The 27,247-nt window shown below is 42.7% G+C and overlaps 1 protein-coding gene across 1 annotated transcript in view; it reads left to right on the forward strand.

Annotated features, from left to right (window-relative positions):
* RAD52 (RAD52 homolog, DNA repair protein) overlaps positions 1 to 27,247 on the forward strand; it is a 257,504-nt gene that overhangs the window by 215,660 nt on the left and 14,597 nt on the right. The window contains 1 exon segment of the mRNA XM_073621619.1: positions 16,525 to 16,626. Within this exon segment, the coding sequence (XP_073477720.1) occupies positions 16,525 to 16,626 (102 nt within the window).

Raw genomic sequence — 27,247 nt, forward strand, 5'->3', positions numbered from 1 at the left:
AATCTTATGCATGAAGACCTCTCTGGTTTTACACAAGGTAGGCACTACCTGCACTGAGCATACTTGACTTGGTAGCTACTGCCTCTCATCTTCCATGCCATCAAAAGTAGTCTCTTGGAGCTGGATGGCAAAACTGTCCATGAGAGAGTGAATCCATCATCACTGGAAGGGGCAGTGGTGATTTAATGCTTAAGAGTAGGAGAAAGAGACACTAGAGCCTCCTAAGCCAAAATGGTACATTTGCAATTATTGATACAGGAAGCTCCGCTGACAGCCTAAGAATTCTACCCTTCCACTGCTGCCTAGGCACAGTACAAATCTTGCTCCTCTTGCTAAAAGGAGTGAATCAAGAAATTCAATACTATTCCTCATAAGCTTAACATCCCATGACCTTAAGCAGCTTGGTCTTTGAAATGAGTCCCCCAACCTTTCTAGCTGGGGTCTGATGTGATAATGTTCCATCTGAGAATAATTGGTCAGTTACGAAGAGCCAAGGATACTCCGGCACTGTTCTGCTGGAAGAGACTTCACTCCCAAAGTACCTTTGTCTTTCTCTATCAGAGGATGGAAGTTCCCTTGTGTAAGTTCTACTGAATTTTTCCCGTCGCTATTGCAGACAGTAAGACCTTTGTGAATGCCCTGGGAGAGATATACAGACCGAAGGGGAGGAACTCAACTGGTAGAGAAATTGAGGATAAATTGGGACAAGTAGGTGTCTGATAAACCTACAGGAGAATCCAGTCTCCCAGATTTATGAATAATATAATTGATTGGAGGTTTTCCATCTTGCACGACTCTAACTTCCTGTGCTGCTGGTCAATTTTTTTTTTTTTTTTTTTTTAACTTTAGCACTGGGCACAGATTACCTGTTTTTCATTTTTGCTAGGAACAGAGGTGAACCGAATCCTCATCACCTCTGGGTAACTGGAACCTTCACGATTGCTCGTTTTTTTTTTTTTGTTTTTTTTGTTTTTTTTTTTTCTATCCAGATACAAACTGGAACAGAATTCCCCTTAAACTTCCGCCAATGTCACGCCAATATAGCTGATATGGCCCACTGATCCTGAAGGTTTTCCCTCCAGGTTTGTGCGTAAAGCTTTGCACAAGCACCCCCTGGATTAGTGCACCCTTAAAAGGGACTTCCGCTGTTCTCCTAAGACAGGAGCCTTAGAGCTTTAAGGCTTCAATAATGAGGATTGGGTACTTCTCCAGTTCATTTACTAATCTTTTCCCCGGTCCGTAGGATTTTGCCTCCTGGTGTCTACTGGGAGTCGCCACCTGTATGCTGGACCTTTGAATTTTCTGTTTTTGTCAGATAATATTTGCCCTGACCTGCTAATGGTCACCCTTGAGGTGGCTGTATCCTGTCTACTCCCAAATAGATTGGATCTGTGTTCTGGTGTCTTGCACCATTTTTTTTTTTTTTTTAATCGGGATCCACCAGCCATGGCTTCAGCCATAATGCACTCCTTGCTGTGACCGCAGGAAACACCGCTCTTGAAAAACATCAATTAATGTCTGACACATCCACCGCAGAGTATGCCGCCAATTTCAGCTCTTACAAAGCTGTTACCCCCTTGTCTCTTTACTTCTTCCAGATGGGCTTATTTAAAGGGTTACACCACATTTTTTTTTTTTTTTCAGGGCTGCAGTTTTCTGTAAAATGCAATGAAACATGACCATCTGGAGGTGCTCAGCACACAGAATGTGTACAGAACACCCCCTAAACATAATTTCACAGAAGTCTGCACCAAGATAAGTCAGATTCCTTGGCATCCACACAATAAAAATCTCATTTGTGATAAAATACTTCCAAAAGGGAATCGCGTCTAAAGGGATGCAGACCCTTCCACTTTACTCAGAGTCCTGCAGGTACAGCAGCTGGTTGCCAATTATGAAACCACTCCCATTAAGACTCATTCAGCACATGGGCTGGTTATTGCTGGTGTGCCAGCACCTGCAGAAGCTACAGTAAGAAGGAGCACTTCAGATCTAGATCTAATTTTCTGAGCCTCCTTGAATGTGCCATGTCTTGCCAGCTACATTCATGATGTATCCATCATCAGAGAAGACTGCAGCAGGTTGACCTCTAGCTTTTTCAGGGTATACAGTTTTGACAGCCCGTTTATAAGCATTTTTCTCTGACCCCTTCAATTCTTCCTGGTTTAACTCTTCCAGTTGTTCGGTGAAGGAAATTAGTACTTTCTAACCTTGTGGAGAGTTTCCTCCACTACAACCCAGGTAATTGCGTCCTTAGCTGTCCTTGCAAAAAAAGTCTCTATTGGCCAATCTTCAAAGCTTGTGCAAGCGTTCCTATTTGGACACCACCTACTGGCTCTGGATGGAAGTGCTAGGCAATTTATGCACTGTAGCTTGTCAAGCAATGACTTTCCAAAACGAATGCAGCAACCATTGAGGTTGGTAATCTGTGGTGTTCGTAAATGGGGAGCAAACAAAATGAGAGGTGAGAAGATGACATTGATCAATGTTGTCTGTATGTCTGCGCTTTGAACGGTGACTGTTCTGGCTTTTAGCAGGCTCTCTTCACCTTGAGGTCCTTGCAGGGCTGTATAGTGCTTGCTCCGAGCAGATTTGACATACTAGCTTGGCAGGCAAATGACCTTCCACAACAAATGCAGCGAATATTAGGGCTAGTAACTTGTGATGTTTGTGAATGGGGAGCAATGATAATGAGGGGTGAGATGATGAGTTTAATCAACATTGCCTCGATGTCTGTTCTTAGACGGTGACTTTGTCTTGACCATCAGAAGGCTCCTTCCATCTTGTAGTTCTTATAGGACTATAGATATTGGCTCTCTTTTTCTCAATTTTCACTACTTACCTAATCCCTATACCTTAAAAGCAATGGGTGGTCTGCCTGGACAGCATTTCCCATAGAAACAGAGCAAAGCAGCAGACTGAAATGAAAAACAGCATAAGCTTTGTCTCCACTATTGCGACCTGAAAGTCGCAAGATTTTGCTGCAATTTGATGGGACTTGAAGCAATGCCTGTGTATTCTTAACCACTTCAGCCCCGGAAGGATTTACCCCCTTCCTGACCAGAGCACTTTTTACAATTCGGCACTGCGTCGCTTTAACTGCTAATTGCGCGGTCATGCAATGCTGTACCCAAACGAAATTTGCATCCTTTTCTTCCCACAAATAGAGCTTTCTTTTGATGGTATTTGATCACCTCTGCCGTTTTTATTTTTTGCGCTATAAACGGAAAAAGACTGAAAATTTTGAAAAAAAATGATATTTTCTACTTTTTGTTATAAAAAAAATCCAATAAACTAAATTTTAGTCATACATTTAGGCCAAAATGTATTCGGCCACATGTCTTCGGTAAAAAAAATGTCAATAAGCGTATATTTATTGGTTTGCGCAAAAGTTATAGCGTCTACAAACTAGGGTACATTTTCTGGAATTTACACAGCTTTTAGTTTATGACTGCCTATGTCATTTCTTGAGGTGCTAAAATGGCAGGGCAGTACAAACCCCCCCCAAATGACCCCATTTTGGAAAGTAGACACCCCAAGGAAATTGCTGAGAGGCATGTTGAGCCCATTGAATATTTATTTTTTTTGTCCCAAGTGATTGAATAATGACAAAAAAAAAAAAAAAAAAATTACAAAAAGTTGTCACTAAATGATATATTGCTCACACAGGCCATGGGCATATGTGGAATTGCACCCCAAAATACATTCAGCTGCTTCTCCTGAGTACGGGGATACCACATGTGTGGCACTTTTTGGGAGCCTAGCCGCGTACGGGGCCCCGAAAACCAATCACCGCCTCAGGATTTCTAAGGGCATACATTTTTGATTTCACTCCTCACTACCTATCACAGTTTTGAAGGCCATAAAATGCCAAGATGGCACAAACCCCCCCCCAAATGACCCCATTTTGGAAAGTAGACACCCCAAGCTATTTGCTGAGAGGCATGGTGAGTATTTTGCAGCTCTCATTTGTTTTTGAAAATGAAGAAAGACCAGAAAAAAAATTTTTTTTTTTTCAATTTTCAAAACTTTGTGACAAAAAGTGAGGTCTGCAAAATACTCACTATACCTCTCAGCAAATAGCTTGGGGTGTCTACTTTCCAAAATTGGGTCATTTGGGGGGGTTTTGTGCCACCTGGGCATTCCATGGCCTCCGAAACTGTGATAGGCAGTGAAGAGTGAAATCAAAAATTTACGCCCTTAGAAAGCCTGAAGGCGGTGATTGGTTTTCGGGGTCCCGTGCGCGGCTAGTCTCCCAAAAAGTCCCACACATGTGGTATCCCCGTACTCAGGAGAAGCAACAGAATTTATTTTGGGGTGTAATTTCACAAATCCCCATGGCATGTTTGAGCAATATAACATTTAGTGACAACTTTGTGCAAAAAAAAAAAAAAAATTTGTCTCTTTCCCGCAACTTGTGTCACAATATAAAATATTCCATGGACTCGACATGACTCTCAGCAAATAGCTTGGAGTGTCTACTTTCCAAAATGGGGTCATTTGGGGGGGTTTGAACTGTCCTGGCATTTTATGCACAACATTTAGAAGCTTATGTCACACATTACCCACTCTTCTAACCACTTGAAGACAAAGCCCTTTCTGACACTTTTTGATTACATGAAAAAATTATTTTTTTTTGCAAGAAATTTACTTTGAACCCCCAAACATTATATATTATTTTAAAGCAAATGCCCTACAGATTAAAATGGTGGGTGTTTCATTTTTTTTTTCACACAGTAATTGCGCAGCGATTTTTCAAACGCATTTTGTGTGGAAAAAACACACTTTTTTAAATTTTAATGCACTAAAACACACTATATTGCCCAAATGTTTGATGAAATAAAAAAGATGATCTTAGGCCGAGTACATGGATACCAAACATGACATGCTTTAAAATTGCGCACAAACGTGCAGTGGCAACAAAATTAATACATTTTTAAAAGCCTTTACAGGTTACCACTTTAGATTTACAGAGGAGGTCTACTGCTAAAATTACTGCCCTCGATCTGACCTTCGCGGTGATACCTCACATGCATGGTGCAATTGCTGTTTACATTTGACGCCAGACCGACGCTTGCATTCGCCTTAGCGCGAGAGCAGGGGGGACAGGGGTGCTTTTTTTTTTTTTTTTTCTTTATTATTTTTTTGCTTTTTTATCTTATTTTTAAACTTTTCTTTCATTTTTTTTTAAAATCATTTTTATTGTTATCTCAGGGAATGTAAATATCCCCAATGGTAGCAATAGGTAGTGACAGGTACTCTTTTTTGAAAAAATTGGGGTCTATTAGACCCTAGATCTCTCCTCTGCCCTCAAAGCATCTGACCACACCAAGATCGGTGTGATAAAATGCTTCCCCAATTTCCCAATGGCGCTGTTTACATCCGGCGAAATCTAAGTCATAAAATGCTTGTAGCTTCCGGTTTCTTAGGCCATAGAGATGTTTGGAGCCACTCTGGTCTCTGATCAGCTCTATGGTCAGCTGGCTGAATCACCGGCTGCATTCTCAGGTTCCCTGTTGAGACAGGAGAGCCAGAGAAAAACACGGAAGACGGTGGGGGGGGGGGGGCATTCCCTCCCACTGCTTGTAAAAGCAGTCTAGAGGCTAATTAGCCACTAGGATTGCTTTTACATGAAAGCCGACCGCTGGCTAAAAAGAATGATACCAAGATGATAACTAAACCTGCAGGCATCATTCTGGTATAACCACTCAAATTCGTGAATGGCGTACCTGAAGACAAAAAAATGGTTAACAATAAAGCACAGTAAACGGTAAAGTATAAAAAATTGCATACCTGAAAAGCAAACATGATAAAACATAATAACAATAAAACATTGCAGAATATAATACAGTAAAAAAGAGCAGAACAATAGAGAGAGAGAATAGAGAGAGAGAGAACAATGAAACGACAACTATTTTTTTTTATTTTTGTTTGTGTTTTTTTTTTTTTTTTTTTTTTTTTTTTTTTTACACTTTTTTTTGTAACTGTAACTTTTATAACTGTAACCGGTTCCAGGTTCGGGTCTCTCAAAATGCGATGGCATCTTGGGAGACCCTGTGATAGTGTGCCTAGTCTGTGCAATGCTGTACCCTACGCTAATACTCAACTAGTGAATGGTAGCGTTCAAAACATTCACCAATGCAAAGACCAGGATTGTCAGGACAGGAGGGACAATAATAGCAGGTGTCACGTCTATATCCGCGCTTGCTGCAGACACAACATCTTTTTTGGGGGGGTTCGTTGGGTAGGGGTACTCGGGAGGACATATAAATGCCTCTCATGCAGCCGACTGCATTTGGTTGGGGATGTGAATGGGGGAAGTACGGCGCTGCAGAAGCGGTGGGTTCCCAATTAGGATTGGCGAATGCAGCAGGAAGGGCATTATGGGCACGACAGGCCTATGTTTGTCTTTTTGGTGGCAGCGGGACACTACTTGTGCTTGCCACCTCACCAGCTTGAACTGCACTTATGGGACTCGCCACGTCACCAAGTGTTACTGCAGTGCTGGTTTGACTACGACCGGGGTGTACTAGGCCGCTGGTGCTTGCCAGTTCACCAAAATGCTACAAAAAAAAGTGACAGTGATCGATCGATACTGCACTTGGGTGGGCTGGGCTGGGCCGGGCGGAGGGGCAAAACGCAGGTGCTAGCAGGTATCTGGGCTGATCCCGCTAACACTGCTGGGGACGCTAGTATAGATCTGATCGGATCAGATATTGATGCGTTCAGATACTATACCACTAAGGGAGGCGTATGCTGCGTGCGTGGGTGTTAGCGGTACTGGCGCTAATCTGACGCTGCCTGGGGCTGGTGCTTGCCAGTTCACCAAAATGCTACCAAGAAAACTGTTAGCGATCGCAGGGATCAGGCCTGACTCTGCGAACGCTGCAGTTATGCGTTTAGTGTTTTGTAAGTGACAGTGATCGATCGATACTGCACTTGGGTGGGCTGGGCCGGGCGGAGGGGAAAAACGCAGGTGCTAGCAGGTATCTGTACTGATCCCGCTAACACTGCGTTTTTGGGAACCCTAAACTGCTGGGGACGCTAGTATAGATCTGATCGGATCAGATATTGATGCGTTCAGATACTATACCACTAAGGGAGGTGTACGGTGCGTGCGTGGGTGTTCGCGGTACTGGCGCTAATCTGACGCTGCCTGGGGCGACGCATATCACCTCCGGGCGATCAGGGGGCTAAACCTTTATTCGGTAATAAACGGCGGGTGCCCTGACACTATAAAAAATAAACAAACTAACCAGCGTCACCCGTAACAGTTATACGGTGATCAGTGGTGAAAGGGTTAACTAGGGGGCAATCAAGGGGTTAAAACATTTATTAGATAGTATATGGGGGTCCCTGTCGCTATAAAACGCTGACAGCGAACCTAAATATTTACGTTCCTAACTAGCGTCACCAGTGACACTAATACAGCGATCAGAAAAATGATCGCTTAGCGACACTGGCGATAGGGGGTGATCAAGGGGTTAAAACTTTATTAGGGGGGGTTAGGGGGGTACCCTAGACCTACAGGGGGCTACCACTCACTGTCCTACCACAGTAACTGTCACAAACTGACACTATGCAGTAATCAGGAAAAAAAAAAAAAAACCTGCTTGGTGTCAGTTTGTGACTGGGGGGGGAGGGGTGATTGGGGGGGATCGGGGGGCGATCGGGGGTGTTTAGTGTGCCTGGCATGTTCTACTGTGTTGTGTGTGAGTGTTGGTGCACTTACATGTCGTCTCTCCTCGGCGCTGGAACGGAAACTGCCCAGCCGAGGAGAGATGACATCACATCCTCTGCCTCTGTGTACTATACAGATGCAGGGGATGTTTCTCATTGGCTGGGAGCGATCGCGAGGGGGGGGCCACGATCGGATGGTCTCCCCCTCGTCTCTCATCGCTCCCAACCAAATGCCGACCGCCGATGGCACCGGGGGGGGGGGTCCTGTCGGACCCCCCGCCCGCGGGAAGGCAATCACGTACCAGGTACGTGATTTTGCCTGCCCGTGCCGCTCTGCTCACGTATATAGACGTGAGGCGGTCGGCAAGTGGTTAAAGTCTATGAACACAGATATGAACGGTACTCATTGGAAATCATGGGGTACGGCTTGACATGTGACTTTGCAGTGACAAGTCGCACTAGTGAAAACTGAGCCCGACACAGTGATCCCAGAGCAAGCATAGAAAAGGGGATAGGAAGAGCCCAGGTGAAGGCCATAAAGAGCACAATGATCCTAGAGCAACACTGAGAAGGAGATAGGAAAAACAGGTGAATGCCATAAAAAGGGAAAACATACCTGCAAACAATGACCACATAAGCATCCAGCATGCATGAGTTGCCCAAAAATGCCATGTTAACAGAGTTTTCTATTGTTGATGTATTCACAGCAGAATTTGGAGGCGAAATGATATTGGGGTTCGTATCAGATGACTGTGTTTTAACCGTAGGGAAAAAATTATCTATACGTTATTTCTTTGAATTCTTTTGGATTGCCCCAGCTGCCGCTGTACTAGCGGGTCTCGAAAGGGCAAACGTTTTTGCACAATCTATAATTTGTAGTAGAGTGTCAAGTTCTGCTTTGGAAGTTACCCATGTAGTGATGGAAGAAGTGTCAGAAGAAGCACCCGGTGTTTGATTAGGAAACATAGAAACCCCTCTATTCACCATAGGAGTGGAGTCAGTATGTAATACATTCTTATTGTCTGCTGATGGATTAAGATCACCCAGTGCTCTTTTTTTGTCTGTACCTGTTTGTTACCCTCCACCAGTTTGTGTTCTTTTTTTTGAGCTTCGACCTCTTTGTCGTCCCCGATCAGATGTCCTAGAACTTTGTGAGCTTTTTGAAGGCATACAAGTTCCCCACCCTAGAATTCCTACCTTTTATTCGCTCCCCAAAATACATAAACATCCTACAAAACCACTAGGACGTCCCATAGTTTCTGGCATGGGCTCGAAAACAGAAAGAACAAGTAAATTTGTAGATGAATACCTACGCCTTCACGTCATCACACTACCCTTGTATATCAAAGATACCCCTGATCTCCTGAGAAACCTGGAAGGCCTCATTGTGCCTCCTGGCTGCTCTTTGGTTGCCATAGATGTGGAGACGTTATATTCATCTGTTCCACACAAACTGGGCATGGAGGTTGTTGCTACTTTCCTCAGTGAGAGGGGACCTAATTTAGCAGGTCTCAATGGCTTCGTACTACAGTTACTTTCTCATATTCTTACAAAGAACATCTTTTCCTTTGACAGATCCCACTTCCTCCAGGTACAGGGAGTCGCTATGGGTACGTGTTGCGCACCCTCTTATGCAAACCTGTACCTGGGGGGTGGGAACAGGATCTGTTTGCCAACAAGGGGCACTCAAACCTTTTCTCTTACATGCTGCGGTGGATCCGCTACATAGACGACATTTTGGTGCTATGGGCGGGACCACCAGAAGCGCTTAATGAGTTTATGGCCATTTTAAGTCATAATGACTATAATTTAAAATTCACTATGCAGTCAAGTCTCACCACTATTGCATATTTGGATATCACTATCAACATCACTATGGATGGCCTGATCAGTATGTCATTATATCGGAAACCCACTGCGGGTAATACAATTTTGCATGCGCTAAGTCCACATCCCCAGCCCCTCATTCAAAGTATCCCCTTTGGCCAATACCTGTACCTTAAACGCAATTGCTCTACTGATTCTGACTTCAGGCGGGAGGCAGACCTTCTATATGAACGTCTTTTGGCCAGGGGATACAGCAATACCAGCCTTAAAAAAAGCTTTCAAAAAGCTATGGCTAGACCAAGGAGTACTATTCTCTTTCCAGGACCCAAACAAACTGATTCCGACAGAGTAAGATTCATAACGACCTATTCTGATCAACATCGGGTTATACGGTCGGTAATTCAAAAACATTGGCACATCCTGCTGGCAGATCCCACTTTGACCAAATATATCGGGCCCAAGCATGAAATCACTTATCGACGAGCAAGATCTGTCAGAGACTGTTTAGTGCGGAGCCATTATTGCAAAACTAATAACATAACACAAGGTCCACCAGGCTTATTTCAATGTGGTATCTGTGATTTTTGAGATCTACTATTGGTGGGACCCTCTTTTCCTCTCCCAAATGGCCGCATTCATGTTTTACGACATCACATCACCTGCCAAACTCAAGGAGTCATCTACATTTTTTTTCTGTGGAGCATTCTAGTTGGCAAAACTATCAGGCCATTTTGGAGAAGGATCAAAGATCATGTATACTATGCCACTAGTGGTCTTCTGAATACCACTATGGGCTATCATATAGCTTTTAAACACAAATACAACCCCATAGTTTTCAAATTCGCTGCTCTTCACGTAGATCCCCATGGAGGTAACTTTGACAAAAGAGTACTCCAACGAGAAACTCAATGGATACATAAATTACGGGCCCCCGTGTATCCAGGCTTGAACGACATGATGAGCTTTAGACCATTTCTGTAATAATGACCAATCAGGTTAACTTGTTGCTTTGCATTTGCATATATCCTGCCTTTCCCCTCCCTTTTTGTCTTCCCTCGGTTGCTCCATGATATCTGCCTTCTGATATAGCTTTTCTGTCTATGATCATTGTATATATTTATATTTAGAATCTATGTCATTCGTAGTGTATATTTAGTCAGTGGAATATGGGCCCCACAAATGGGTCAATGGGACACCACAGGGTATACATTTAGTATGGTTATTTAGGAATATGTATTTTTCTTTATATTCGAATGTTACTCATTTCTGATTATTTGTAAACAATGGTAACCATCCTTACAATTTGTTTATATGTTTAAATATTCATATGCATACCTGTTTTGTTTTTATCTGGCTTGTGTTGCACACTCATAGGACTCAAGGATGTTACATTTTATGTACCAATTTATACTACATGGCTTTATTTATTCTTCCATGTCTTTTTGCATATTATCCCAGATAGGCATTTATAATGGCGTTTTGCTTTATAGCGACCACCAATCCGCTCCTGTGAGTTCCTCTACTCCATGGTGATGCATATTGGTGTGGAGTCAATGTAATTGCCTGTCTGGTACCTTGCCTACAAACCCCATAATCCGTTCTGTCTATATCCTTCTATATCCTGCACTGTCCCACTCGCTGCGCAGCCTATTGTATCCGTAGCTTTCCCTTTGCTTGTATGCGGTGCCCGGTTTGTCCCACCGCCTACAATACCCATAACTCTTTCTATTGTGCAGTGCCCAGGGTGCGCATGCGCACGGCACGCCAGGTTTCACCTGCCCCACTACAATGCCCATAATTCCCTTTTTTAAAGGGCCAGCTGATGCAAATATGATATGATCTCAATGACTTGCTGAGACCTCACTTACCAGTATAAATAACGCTCCTCTGTATATGGGCTGGTTGTGCAGCGCCCGGCTGTCTCCCAGGGGCACGTTTTTCTTACTATATCCTCCATGTAAGTACTACCCACTACTCTCTCTGCTGTGTAAGCATTTGGGTTGTCATCAAAGATCTTTAATTTACACCTTTATCTTTCAAAATCTTTTATTAGTTTTACAAAATAAAAAACAAAAGCAAAACAGAATAATGCAAATAACATCAGAGTATTACATGTCGTACCCCTAAGCGGGACGTTTATACTGACAACACCAGGTGTAAAAGTCTATCGAATAATCAAATCAAAAACAGGGCCTACGGAGCTGCTGCATCTCATCAAGGAATGTGTAGACCGCCAAGTATGAGTACAGTTGCGTAGAGAGGCCCGAAGAGATTCCGCCGGCACCCCGAAAGGGATCCAGCTGTGCGCGGGAGGATCTTTACAAGCCACCCCCAACTTATGTTTACCATGGAGCCTCGGGGTCAAAAAAAACACTTTGAAGTAGCTGTAGCCTGGTTTGCTAACTTTCTAGAAAAAATATATAAAAGCTCCTTTCGGGGTATGTTTTACACCCAAGTCTGGAGGACTTTTCCCAGCCCCCCTAAAATGGTGAGCAGAAGAGTAGTGACAGTAAAGGAGAGAAGAGGGGAAGGCAGAGGAAAGGGAGAAAGAAGCTAGCCCATCATCGGGAGGGGCCCCCGCCCCCTATTTAAAATGCTCGTGATTTTAAGGTTAGACGCCGGGTATGAGGGAAATACCAATAAACTGCGCCCATGGTTCCCAGATAGCTTCAAATTGCGCTTTGGTGTCGTATAGAACGCTCAAGAGTTTCTCTTGGGACATAATCCAGGAAACTTTACGAATAGCTGCCTTAAAGGAAACCTTGGGTTGTTTCCATGCTTTGGCAATGGTGAGTTTGGCACCTAGGAGGATGAAGTGTATTAGTTTACGTGACCGTTTTGGAGTCTTGGGCAAGTTGTCATTGAGAAGAGCTATGGCTGGGGTTTTCGGGATTTGGATCCTCGTTATTTTTCGAATCAGGGAGAATATCTTGCCCCAGAAGGGCCTCAGTCTGGGGCATTCCCACCATACGTGGGCCATTGAACCCAAGAGCTGACACCCTCGGAAGCACTTGGGGTCCGCTGTTGGGAACATTTTGGATAATTTGGCTGGGGTGAGATACCATCTGGTAATGACCTTGATACTTGATTCAATAAGGGAGATATTCTTAATGCCCTTAAAGGCTCTGTTAAAGGAGCTTCTCCATTTATCAACTTCCCAGTTGAGGGAAAGATCACTCTCCCAGGCTAGCATGTAAGGAGTCTTTTGGGATTGAAGGACTAGTGACTGATAGATGACAGAGATCCCTCCCCTCTGTTCCATGGATCGCCCACACCATAATTCGTATGGTGTAAATGTGTGAGGCGGAGAAAGTGTCTTATTTGGTGAAATCTATAACGCTCAGAATTTGGTATTTCAAGATGATTGAGACAGAACTCAAGAGAAATAGGGCCCTCATTAGTGAAGAAGTGTCCGATTCGGTACAGTCCCTTGTCCAGCCATCATCTGAAGATATCCAACCCTGGGACAAAGTCTGGATTATTGAAAATGTGCGCTAGCGGGTGACATCTCGAGATTAAAGTGGGGTTGTTTCTTAGGTTATCCCATAGTTTGAATGATTGGGATAGAGACGGGGAAAGTATTGGGGGTCGCTGTCTTGGGGGAACCCAGAGTAGAAAATCCAGGGTATAGGATGGGGCAGCCTGTCTCTCTATCTGAATCCAGTCTGGTTTCTCTGCCTTAGAGTAGACCGTGGAGAGTTGGGCTAACCTGGCAGCTTGGTAATACCCGTAATTTACACCTTTATATCTTCTATTTATAGGCACAGCGTGCAATTTCAGGCTTTATTAGCCATGAACATTACTGAATCCTAATAAGGGTCCGTTTCCTGTATATATGTCGGACCCTATAGTATTGCTCAGCTGGCCCCATACATGTTTTGGAGTGGAGGCTCTACCTGCCCCTGTTTATAAAATGTGAAATTCACTTATTAGTAAGTATTTGCTCTTCATATATATCTTCGCTGTGACATATATCCTTTTAGTGGTATACTTACTGAAATCTATCACATTTGATTTCTCATAGTTTGGAAACCCATCGCCTATGCAGGCTGCGGGTATATATCATAACATACTCCAACTTAAGGTACCCCCCTTGTTTTGCTCGTCCTTGATATATTTCCCCTGAGCGATTCAAAATATGCTTTTTAAACAATACCATGTTCTATGTTTGTGCAATAGTCTTGATTTTAATGGCAATGTATCATTTCAGATCTCAGATTCAGTGAGATTTGTTCTCTTATCTGTTGCATCTTTGAACCTTGGTCATGGCCTGATGAAGCCTAACGGCGAAACGCGTAGATGCACAAGGGCTTACTGTACAAATTGCATAAATGCATATGTATGATGTTTTTTACTCTTTTCAACAATTATGTTTATATTTGTATTTTTTCAATAAATGTGATGCTTTATATTGTTTCTTTCTCCATTGTTTCCTGGCCTATAAAGTCCGACTATAGGTAGTACTTCCAGTAGTACCCCCTTTTTCTTCCCCAATATTACGGATGTGGCAATTGAGTGCCCTCTCTTTCTATTTATGAGGTTTCATATGGCTCTTTGCAGCAGGAGATTCTTCCTTGATGATATATAGCAGGAAAGAGAGCACACTTGCATGATACTCCTCCCGGTAGATGACATCAGTTCTTGGTCTCACAGTGATAACCCATCCACAGCAAAACTGATGGGAAATGAGGAATAAAGGTGTCAAGCGACTTACGTAAATGAGGTAGCTCCAGTGCCTGGCCTGTCTACTCATTAAGTGAGTCTTTACATACAGGGCAATGCCAGTGGCTTTGCACCTGGAAAGAGATCTGCAGCTAAGTTTTATCAGAGTGGTGTCTGAAAACCACCTCATACAGAACCTAGTGCCCAAAAGTCACTGTCAAAATGTATCCAGAGTCCAGATATAGTAATCCAAAAGCCATGCTGATGAGGACAACCGGTACAAATAGCTGCAGAAACAAAACTCTAGCAGTGATGTAGTTAAGGGTTTTGTTTGAAAAAAAAAAAATTGAAAGCGTTAAAAGGCAATGCTATCAAAAATTTTTAGTCTTGACCACAGCAGAGCTGTTAAAAACCTAGACTAGATTTAAAAAAAAAAAAAGAGGCATGTTGGTAGTGGGAGGTGTAATCTTGGGGCAGGCTTACAGTTTCTTAACCGCTTCAGCCCCGGAAGATTTTACCCCCTTCCTGACCAGAGCGTTTTTTGCGATTCGGCACTGCGTCGCTTTAACTGACAATTGCGCGGTCGTGCGACGTGGCTCCCAAACAAAATTGACATCCTTTTTATCCCACAAATAGAGCTTTCTTTTGGTGGTTGATCGCCTCTGCGATTTTTATTTTTTGCGCTATAAACAATATAAGAGCCACAATTTTGAAAAAAACGCATTTATTTTTTACATTTTGCTATAATATCCCCCAAAAATATATAAAAAAAAAAAAATTTCCCTCAGTTTAGGCCGATCGTATTCTTCTACATATTTTTGGTAAAAAAAAAATCTCAATAAGCGTTTGATTGGTTTGCGCAAAAGTTATAGCGTTTACTAAATAGGGGATAGTTTTAGGGCATTTTTATTACAAATTTTTTTTTTTTACTAGTAATGGCGGCGATCAGTGATTTTTATTGTGACTGCGACGTTATGGCGGACATGTCGGACATTTTTTACACATTTTTGGGACCATTGTCATTTATACAGCGATCAGTGCGATTAAAAATGCACTGATTACTGTGTAAATGACACTGGCGGTGAAGGGGTTAACCACTAGGGGGCGGGGAGGGGTTAAGTGTGTCGTAGGGGAGTGATTACTAACTGTAGGGGGATGGGCTAGCAGTGTCATTACTCTGATCACAGCTCCCGATGACAGGGAGCTGTGATCAGTGACACTTGTCACTAGGCAGAACGGGGAGATGCTGTTTACATCAGCATCTCCCCGTTCGTCCTCTCCGTGAGGCGATCGCGGGTATCCCCATGGCGATCGAGTCCGTGGGACCCACAACCCGACTCACGGAGCTCCCGGCTGGCGCGCACGCACTGGCACAGCGGGAAATTCAAATGGACATACAGGTACGCCCATTTGCCCAGCCGTGCCATTCTGCCGACGTACATCGGCGTGCGCCAGTCGAGAACCAGTTAAAGTGATTGTAGTCGGCACTCCTGGCTTCTCCTTTTCTCTGTTTTCACCCCTAGCAAACCACTTGCTATGGGAGCACACATGGGCTTGCTCCCGAGCTGAGCTGCCTGTGCCCATACACACACAGTGCTACCGTGTCCCGCTCCCCAGTCTCCCCTCACAGCATTTAATAGCAGCAGGAGCCAATGGTTCCTACTGCTGCCTGAGTCCCCGTTAGAAGAGAAATAGAAGAGAGAGAAGATTGCAGCCGGGCACAGCGCTCAATCCCTGGCCAGCTCAGTTAAGTGTTTGGAGGGGGGGGGGAGGGGATAGTTAGTGTGGTGTTTTACCTTAATGCAGGGAATGCATTAGGGTAGAAAAAAAAAACAGGCATTAGAACCACTTTAATTTGTCAATGTCCAATTCTCCTGTAGGCGGCAGCATAACTTGATTCTGTGAATGGGTTTTGAAAAAGTGAATAAAGGTCTCAGGCTTTGAAATTATTTAAAGTCTTAACTCCAGGTTTAGTTGCCTTGGGTTCAATCTATTCAATCCAGAGCAGCCCCACTAAGTAATTTCTTGCTGCCAATTTATGTGGCCATTGTCATTCTGCCCACTTCCTGTGAGCCCAGCCTGTTAGTCATGCCGCCTGGGTTTGCATAATCACGTAGTCTGTGGTCCCACTGCTAGGCAGTCAATGAGGAAAACACGACCACCACGGAGGAAGGAGGACCCATGGCGTCACTGGACCAGCCTGCAGGAAAAAAAGGTATGTATAATGTTTTTATCTTTTTTTTGGGAGGAAGGAAGGAGGAGTTCAAACAAGATTGAGGAAGATTGGGGTCTGAAATTCTAGCTTTCCACTTTACCTTTCGATCATGGGTTTTAAACTGTTACCTCTCATTTCAGGAGCATCGAGTGCTACCAAACTCCCTCCCTTGGATCACAGCACTCCCACAGTTGCAGGATCTGCACAGATTATGGCAGCCCTGGAAAATGAATACCTGGCAGGTGAGACTTTGCCATGGGAGACTTTAAGGTCCTGAGCTGTTCATGTCCTCTAATTTTGTATATATGTATGACCTTGTAAAGCACAGAATGTTTATTGCTTTATTGTCTGTTCTTACTTAGTAAATACTTTTAGCACACATTTTATGCAATTTCAGATGTTTCTTTGTAAAAACCGCTTTATTTAGCAGCTATCCTTGCTTTTTTAAGTGGTTTCACATTGTGCATAGTTAAAGACCCCTGTCGGGTTTCATTTTTTAAAAAATTTTTTCAGACTCTTACCTTACTTTCTGCCCCAAAGGGCACAGCAGGAAGGGAAAGAAAATTTCCTTTTAGACAGCTGCCACCAGAATAAGTGTGCAAGATTTCTTCCCATCCCCAGTTCTGGTGATGACCATACCATTTTGGATTTTCCATCACTCTGTCTCGTTTTCCATGTTTACTAGGACAAATACAGTGTGGAAAATAACTTTTTGATCCCCTGCAGATTTTGTACGTTTGTCCACTTACAAAGAAATGAAGGATCTATAATTTTTATTATAGGTGTATTTTAAATGATGGAGTCAGAATATCAACCAAAAATCCAGAAAAAAACACGATAAAAATTTTTATAAATTGAGTTGCAGTTCAGTAAGTAAAATAACTATGTGATCCCTGAGCAAAACATGACTTAGTACTTAGTGGAGAAACCGTTGTTGGCAAGCACAGATGTAAGACGTTTCTTGTAGTTGGTTACCAGGTTTGCACACATCTCAGGAGGGATTTTGGTCCACTCTTCTTTACAGATCTTCTCTAAATCCTTAAGGTTTCTTGGCTGTCTCTTGGCAACTCGCTTCAGCTCCCTCCATAAATTTTCTGTAGGATTAAAGTGATTGTAAAGCTTTGAATATTTAAAAAAAAATAAACATGTCATACTTACCTCCACTGTGCAGCTCGTTTTGCACAGAGTGGCCCCGAACACCGACTTCTGGGATCCCTCGGCGGCTCTCGCGGCTCCTCCCCACATCAGATATCCCCCTAGGAGAAGCGCTCTCCCGATGGATTACCTTGTGGGCACGCTCCCAAGTCCATCATTCGGCGTCCATAGCCGCCGAATGTATGACTCGGCTGCGCCCCCAACACCTGTGTCATTGGATTTGATTGACAGCAGCGGGAGCCAATGGCTGTGCTGCTATCAATCTATCCAATCAAGAGCCGAGAACCCTGGGCAAGGGGACAGCGCGTCCCCGCCGGGTGAAGTTCCAGGGCTCAGGTAAGTAAAACGGGAGGGCTGGGGGGCCGGTCACTGCCAGGTGTTTTTCACCTTAATGCATAGGATGCATTAAGTTGAAAAAACACAAGGGTTTACAACCCCTTTAAGGTCTGGAGACTGGCTAGGCCACTCCATGGTCTTAATGTGCTTCTTCTTGAGCCACTCATTTGTTGCCTTTAAATCCTATAGAAAATTTATGCAGGGAGCTGAGTCCACCAGGTGGTATATAAGCCAACAGTTTTTTTTTTTCTTTAACCAGCTGAAAATGCTGTAGTTTTTCTTTAACCACTTGACCCCCACCCCCATGACCAGGCTATTTTTTGTGATACGGCACTGCGTTATTTTAACTGAAAATTGCGCAGTCATGCAACGCTGTGCCCAAATAACATTTGTCATTTTTTTCCCCACATATAGAGCTTTCTTGGTGGTTTTTGCGCTATAAACAAAAAAAGACTGACATTTTTGAAAGGAAAACCCAATATTTTTTACTTTCTGCTATAAAAAAAACAAATCAAATGTCTTCATATATTTAGGCCAATATGTATTCTGCTACATATTTTTGGTAAAAAAAAATACCAATAAGCGTATATTGATTGGTTTGCGCAAAAGTGATACTGTCTACAAACTATGGTATATATACTGGATTTTTATTTATTTCTTTTTATACTAGCAATGGCGGTGATAAGCGACTTATAGTGGGACTGCAATATGGCGGCGGACAATTGGACCCTAATTGACACTTGTGGCAACCATTGACACTAATACAGTGATCAGTGCTAAAAATATGCACTTTCACTGTACTAATGACACTGGCTGGGACAGGGATAAACATCTAGGGTGATTAAAGGGTTAACTGTGTGAGTAGCCAGTGTTTTTGTTTAAACTGTGTACTGCTATTTCTAAGGGAAGTGATGGATTTTATTCTCTCCTTTGCAGGGACACAAAATCCATCACTTTCCCCCTGTCAGAATGGAGCTCTGCTTTGTTTACATAGGCAGAGCTCCATTCTGTGTGTCTGCCGAAAGATCGGCTGGTGCAGGCTGACATCCATTGCTTGGCACTTGCAGATAGAATTGCAGTAGAAGCGGGCTGCCGGCAAGGCAAAAGTGAGAAATCACGTACAGCATAAATACGTGATTCTGCACAGGGGCAGTCCGAAAGTGGTTAATCACTTGTTGTCCAGCTGCTGTAAATAAACTCCTGACCAGTTACAGCAATCACACATGTAAACAGAGGCTGCATGTTGCAGAGAGGAAACAGTGTTTTTCCACAGTGATCGACACTTTTTTTTTTTCTTTAAAAACAATTTGCCGACCAGGCTTTTTCTGGCACTTTTTGTTTACAAGTTTAAATCAGTATTTTTTGCAAGAAGATTACCTATTACCCCCAAGCATTTTATTATTTTTTTTTAGCAGAGACCCTAGGGAATAAAATGGCGATCATTGAAATTTTTTATGTCGTAAGGTATTTGTGCATCGGTTTTCAAACGCAATTTTTTTTAAATAAACACGTTTTAAACACTTCCCGCTCGCCAAATAGGAGCATGACGGACAGAAAGTGGTTTCATTATCCTGACTGGACGTCATTTGACATCCAGCAGGATAAGCCGCGATCATGCGCCTGGGGGGGGGGGGGGCGCATTGCGGCGATCGTTGGTGTGGTGTGTCAGACACACCGCATCTCCGATCTCGGAAAAGCGTCTCTGACGTGGGGGGGCGCGCATTGCGGCGATCGTTGGTGTGGTGTGTCGGACACAACGCATCTCTGATCTCGGAAAAGCGTCTCTGACGTAGGCTCTTTACTCTGTCCAATCACAGTTGATCACAGTGTAAACAAGAAGAGCCGTTTTTTGGCTTTTTCTCCCCTTGCACTGACAGATGCGAGTAGAGGAGAGCTGATCGGCTGCTCTCTTGACAGGAGGGGGGTCTGCGCTGAATGATTATCCCCCCGAGGATGCCCACTCATGACCACCGGGGATGCCAATCAGTGCCCATTACAGATGCCAATCAGTGCCCATCAGTAATGCCTGCCGGTGCCTCCTCATCAGTGCCGCCTATAAGTACCCATCAGTGCCACCTTTCAGTGCCGTCTATCAATGCCCATCAGTGCTGCATATTAGTACCCATCATCAGTACCACCTTATGCGTGCCCACCAGTGCTGCCTCATCAGTGCCCATCAGTGAAGGAGAAAACATACTTATTTACAAAATTTTATAACAGAAACAAAGAAAAACTTTTTTTTTTTTTTTTTTTTTAATTTTCAGTCTTTTTTTTTATTTAGCAAAAAATAAAAACCACAGTGGTGATCAAATAACACCAAAATAAAGCTCTATTTGTGGGAACAAAACTATAAAAATTTTGTTTGGGTACAGTGTTGCGTGACTGCGCAATTGTCATTTAAAATGCAACTGTGCTGAAAGCTGAAAATTGGCTTGGGCAGGAAGGGGGAAGTGCCCTGTATTTAAGTAGTTAATAAAAAAAGCACTATATATACCCCAAACTTTTTGTAAAATGTGAAAGATAATGTTACACCGAGTAAATAGATACCTAATATGTCACACTTTTTTAAAATTGCACAAGCTTTTGGAATGACGACAAACTATGGTACTTCAACATTTCCATAGGCAAAGTTTTAAATGCCTTTACAGGTTAGCTGTGTTTTTCACAATAGAATTACAGGTTAGCTGTTTAAAGTTACAGAGGTCTAGCGCTAGAATTATTGCTCTTGCTTTAACATTCGTGATGATACCTCACATGTGTGGAGTGGACACCGTTTTACATATGCGGGCGCAACTTATATATACGTTCGCTTCTGCGCACAAGCACGGAGGGATGTGGGTGCTTCAATTTTTTTTCATATTTATTTTATTTTTACGCTGTCTTTACTTATTTTATCACTTTTATTCCTGTTACAAGGAATGTAAACATCCTTATAATAGAAATAAGGATGACAGGTCCTCTTTATGGAGAGATCTGGGGTCAAAAAGACCCCAAATCTGTTCTTTCCCTTTAAAAGCAAAAAATCTGAAAAACAATTTTTTTTTAATCTTTTGCTTTAAAAAAGTTTTAAAAATGATTTACTTCCAGCCTGGACCGGAAGTGGTGTCATGATGTCGCTCCGGTCCTCCAAGGCCAATAGAGGCAATCAAAGAGGATCTACTCTTTCATTGCCTATGGGAGCAGCCGGCCGTACTGTCAGAAACGGTAAGCCTGAGAAACACTGGCCGGAAGCCCCCTCCCGCCACTTCAGAAAGCGTTCCAGCGGCACATGGGCCGCTCGGACCGCTTTCATGAGAAAGCAAGCTGCCGGCTGCAAAAAACTATACCGGGGTTATAAAAACAGAAAGCACTCGCGCCTTGGAAATAATGGCAATGTATAACCCGCTGCTGTCAAATATTGTCCCCACTGGGGAGCAAGGTTGAATTAAATATTTGAAAGACAGCATCTGCTCCACCTTGACTATGTCTAAATGCCAATGTATAAGTCCATATAAGTGACTATATCAATAGTCACTTATATGGACGAGTAGAAAGAGTAGATCCTCTTTAAATAGCCACCCCCCACACCTGTATCTCCAGGTGTGAGTAGGGATCAGCAGACACACCACCTGTCCCAATTGCTTATAGTGTTGGGTACTGAGAACCAAAAAAGAGGAGGGGGGTGGGATGGCTCGTCTTGTCTCATTGTACTCTGATATAAAATAACATAAAGCATCAAATACATGTCAATGGATAAAGAACACCAGGAGCCAACCGCCTCTCACCACTCAGACACAACACAAATACAAGTGGATACCAGAAAACCGTTATGCCATCTCCCTCCCCCCTCCCCTTTTTTGGTCACCAGTACACAGCACTATATCCAATAGGACAGGTGGTGTGTCTGCTGAGCCCTACCCACACCTGTAGATACGGGTGTGGGGGAGGGGGGCCTATTTAAGGAATGTCAGTGGCACATCTCAAGGTGATGAGTAGGCACAATGTAGTTGTGTGAAATGCCTCCACCTCTGTCCCGGCTATTGCACTTGTGTATGTCATGTACTTTTCATGTAGCTTTTAATAAATAGACTTCTGTTACTTCGGTGTGCAGCCAATTTCTTTGATTCAGTTTTCCATGACAGGCGAATGGGGGCTTGCACCCGTATGAAGAGTCCCACCCATCTGATTTCATCTAGATCTACTCAATCTACTCACCTGGAGCAGCAGTCCTTTTTGGTGTTTCCCTCTGTGTTTTGCTGCCACGCCTGGCTCGGTGAGTTAGCTCTGTATTGACTTTGATTAGGCTACACTATTGAATTAAGATGACTGATGAAACTACACCACAAGATGCCAGCCGCACCTTCAAGCAGTTGGGGGATAATCCCTTGAAAGCCAATGCCCATGATATATTGAACAGTAATCTGGAAAATGGGGTGGGCTCCTTCAAACTGCTCCTCCGTCGGCTTGAACGCAGCATGACTAAAGGGATCCGGGCTTACTGGAATGTGGGCACGTCATCAGAGTATTTGTCTATAAAACGCCTTCCCAGGGGTCTGAGGATAAAGAAATGTCCATCTTTTGAATTACAGGATGAGGCTCTTAAGAAACAGTGGACAGATGCTGTGTCAACTTGCTCGAGTACTCCGGTGAATATTATCCTCATGTCCAAACAAAAGGAGATGGATGCTTTACAACAAGAAATATTAGTTTCACAAAACAACCTATTAGACTGTTACAAGGTGCAACAGATTTCTTAGACCTTGACAAACATCTGAATGACCAATTAAATCACCTTGAACAAGAAATAATCGCAGGCAAAAAGGAAAAGATGCTGAGGGATAAAATTTACTATGAAACCAATAACATCCACATTTGGAAGCGTGGACGCCACTGAAACAGTTCATCTCAGCTGGCTAGCAGCTTCAAAAAACGTGAGCTTTTCTGATATGGAGTCAGATTTAATGGAGGATACCTTCGCAGCAGTGGCGGACTGTCCATTAGAAAAAAAAAAAAGGAAGAGGAAACCAACCAATAAGGAAATCCTGACAGCTTTTACCACATCCCAATTGCGATTAGAAAAAAGGAAGGGTGTGCCCCAAGGGGATGGTGTGGGTAAAAGGGTGGACAGGATATTGGCAATAGAATCATAGAAGATGTATATAAAAATATAAATTTTATTGGATAAATATATACAAAATAGAATAGAATATACAATAAACTTTTAAAATCATGAAATTGAAATACATGTACGATAGAAATCAGCAGCTAATTGGATGTTGAGAGCATACAACATTACTAGACTGGAAGTCGATTGAATATGGTGGGCACAACAAGTCCCAACATGTTTCGGGAAACAGAGAAAAGGCTAAACAGACTGTATTAATTTCCTTCTTCAGGGGTTAGATGGAAGCATGCTGGTAACATTAAGACATATTCCTAGACAGTGTTGCACAGCATTATTCGGATAGATGGTCCCTCACGCCTCAGAAGGAAGGCTAAAATTGCATGGCAATATTCAGTAGATGAAAGCATTAAGACATTTTATACTTTTAAAGGATTTTGGAAGATTCCCAGAGCACAAATAGTAGGTGATTGAGGATGATGTTTTCCCAGTGGGAGCGGCAAATCAGGGTACACAAGGACACCCTCAAACCAACCAACAAACCAACCAACAAGTGGCAAACCAACAAGTGGCTAGACAACCGTTTAATAGCCAAGTGTCTGCAATTGCATGGATACCAAGGCTGTGCAGCCAGACTGTCCATTAGGAGGACTGGTCCTTCTCTCACGCCACCCCTATATGCATAATCTATAGCCACCCCCTGTAAGCATGAATCTATCCATGGCCACCCATTCATGCATTCGGCTCCTTTCGGGGCACTGGGCGCATGAATTACAGTGGCAGGGGATTTTTTTTTGAAGCACCTGATTAGTTAGAGCCATAGGCTGTTTGCCTCCCCTCCCCCCCAAGAAAAATTCCACCAGCCGCCACTGCTTCACAACCTCTAATTCGGAGGGGTTGCCGATACAACTGACTACCTCTAATCCACAGGAGTGTACATACACCCCAAGTTCATCAAAAAATGTCCAGCGAAGATGAAAACACAGGAAGGGCCGGCAAAGGGACTTAAGGGGACCCAGAGAAGAGGTAAGAAGCGGAGACGCAGGAGACCAGAAGCAATATCCATTCCAACGTTCACCACGTTAAGTTTAGAGGAATGTCCTGTGATATGAATCTATCCGATAGACTACTTTCTGAGGACGATATATGTTTATTGTCTAAGGGGTTACATTTTTGTCCTCAAAGACATTTTAACTTGTTTGATACCATCTTGGATATTAATACGCTTATTCAGAATTTAACAATTAAAAAACATTATTTTGCAGCAGAAAACTGAGAGCCTGCTGATTCCATCCAATCCCCTGTTGACACCTGACGCCATTGAGTTTACTTTTAGGGAACATTGTGCTATCAGAGACCTGGAAGATTTGGTCCAAGATAGCCAACCCTCAGTTACACCCAATACCGATGGGGGGTCTGTCCAGTATGAAGATTTCAAGACTATATCTGAGTTTTACCAGGACAGTTCCCCCACTCCTGAGATGCATACATTCCAAAAAATTGTTGAACGGGATCTGACCAATTTGGCTCAGTCTACTCTTGAAGGACAATTTGTATGGCAAGACAACCTCACCAAGGGTGAACGGTTGTCCTTAAAGAATTTGGAAGAAGATAAATCTATTGTGATTCGAAATTCGGACAAGGGGGATTTGATTGTGGTGAAGAATGTGGAACAGTATAGAAAGGAAGCAATCTGCCAATTATTCGATTCTAAAACGTACACCACTCTTAAAGGTGACCCCACACAGAGATACACAAGGCACTTCTATCTGGGTTGGTGGACAGGGTTATTCAAACGTAAGGAAGTAAAGACACTGGTCCGAGAACATCCCGTTCTCCCCACTTTCTACCATTTGCCCAAAACTCATAAAGGACTCAACCCCCTTCATGGGAGACCGATTATATCGGGAATTGGGTCCCTTAATGAGAAGATTGGGCAATGGTTGGATAAACAACTACAGCCTTTAGTGGTCAAACTACCGGGATGTCTAAAATACACCAATCACCTGTTGCAGATAGTTAACAACTTGGAGTGGAAAGAATTTTTTTTCCTGGTTGACTTGTGATGTATGCAGTTTATATTCTTTAATACCTCATGATTTGGCTATTGAGGCGGTCTCGTTCTATTTGGAACTTTTGACTGCATTACCTGTGGCACATCGCCTGTTTATTTTGGACACTTTGGAGTTTCTTCTTTCTCACAACTACTTTGCATTTGATGGGGGGTTCTATCTCCAAAGATGCAGGGCTGTGATGGGGGCAAAGTTTTCGCCCTTCCTTGCCAATCTGTATATGGGTTGGTGAGAGCAGTCCCGCATCTTTGGATCAGAGAACCCCTTTAGACCTTTGATCAAGCTATTTCTTAGGTAGTTAGACGATCTGTTGATCGTCATGGAGGATAGGGTTGCACACCTCGATTCCTTCCTTGTGTTCCTGAACTCTGATATTAAAAAATTGTTGTTCACAGGGCAGGGGGACAACAAAACCATATGCTATTTAGATGTGGAATTGATTGGTAAGAAATTGGGTGTTACTACTTTCCTTTATAGAAAGCCTTAATCGGGCAATACTCTCCTCCTCGCTTAGTCATGCCATCCAAAACCCATGATCAAAGGGATACCTGTTGGACAATTCTTGAGAGTTAGACGGATCTGCAGTAGCGATACCATCTTTGAACAAGAGGCTTCTGCTCTATAGAAACGCTTCCCAGATAGAGGTTATCTGAGATTGATGCTCCACAGAGTGCTTTCTATTGCGAGGGGAATAGACTTATTATCTAGAAAGCACCCCTGCAAGGCTAGTAACCTGATCAAAACTAGGGAGCAGTACCTTAGACTTACTGTTACCGCCCCTTATAGCGCAGAATTTGACTTCATAAGGAATATCATTCTTAAAAGTTTACCGATTTTATGTTCGAAGGAGATCTGCGCAAAGATTTTAAAGGAGGGTATAAATGTGGTATCCCGTCGGGCATCCACTTTGGGTCATTCCCTGTCCCCTAGCTTTTTCAATAGGAAACCCATCAAATCTCTCGCTTGGCTACATTGCAAAGGGAATTACAAAAGCGGGGCCGTTGAGTGTCCCTGTAAATATATTTTTGGGGGAAACAAATTTTACTCTATTTCTAACAAGAGAATTTAATATTGACTCCTCCTATAATTGCAACACAAGCTTTGTGATATACCTTATTACATATATTACCTGTTGTGTCTAATATGTAGAGAGGACAACCAGACGTCTACGTGATAGATTTTATGAACATGTTCATAGTATTGACAAAAATAAATCCACAAATGTAGCCAAACATTTTACCTTGTGTCATAGAGGCAATAAATCCACCATGCAGGTCTAAGTCAAAGACAGGATTAGAGTTCAGAGGAGATGCCTTCTACTTGTTATGTCGTAGACAGGTGTTTTGGATATTCCATCTTCAGACTCGTATTCCCATGGGTTTGCACTTTGAAATGAGATGTGAGTCATTTTTATGAATAAACTCCCAACACCTATCTACCGTCTAAGCGAGATTCTCTTTGACACATTCTTTGACATATACAATTTTAAAATATACAATTTTTAATATTTTTTTACTTATATTTTTCTACATACCGTACTTTCTAATAAATCTTTATTTGCGTAGTCTATTACTTTACTTCATTCTTAACTCCATATTTGTCCACTAGTTCATTCCTCCAATCCCCCTCTCTATTGCCAACTTTTTCTGTCATGATATAATTAGACAGAGATTTTCTACATGTTTATTTAAAGTTATATATTTTCTCTAGTTTTTTTTTATTGGCCTATAGGTTGGGAGTTTACATGTTTGGTATACACAGTCCCATATATTGTGTGTGTTTTTCTCCACTGTGTCCAGGTCAGTGTAAGATAGTCACTTCAAATTTGTTATTAACAATTCAGTCCCTCTATTGGTTATCATATAACTATAAGACATATGCACATAACTCAGGTTTATTTTATCTTGTTTACTTTTTTAATTATGTTTGTGTGCATCATGATTGCTTACTACTACTGATTTTATATGTATTTTTTGGCCTTATTTCCTTTTTGTTTTTGTTTTGTGCATTTGGAGCCTGTCTCCCTACTTTTTTATTCATTTTTCCATTTATTTTTCTATATATGTGTAGTATATTCATATGTATATATTTATAAACACATTTTATTCTTGCCTATAGTTTCAGGGTTCTATATGTTGTCTATTGTGGTCAATTGTCTGTTGGTATCCACTTGGCATTTGTGTTTTGTCTGAGTGGTGA

This window comes from Aquarana catesbeiana, linkage group LG03, assembly GCF_042186555.1.
Source record: "Aquarana catesbeiana isolate 2022-GZ linkage group LG03, ASM4218655v1, whole genome shotgun sequence".
NCBI classification, from domain to species: Eukaryota; Metazoa; Chordata; class Amphibia; order Anura; family Ranidae; genus Aquarana; species Aquarana catesbeiana.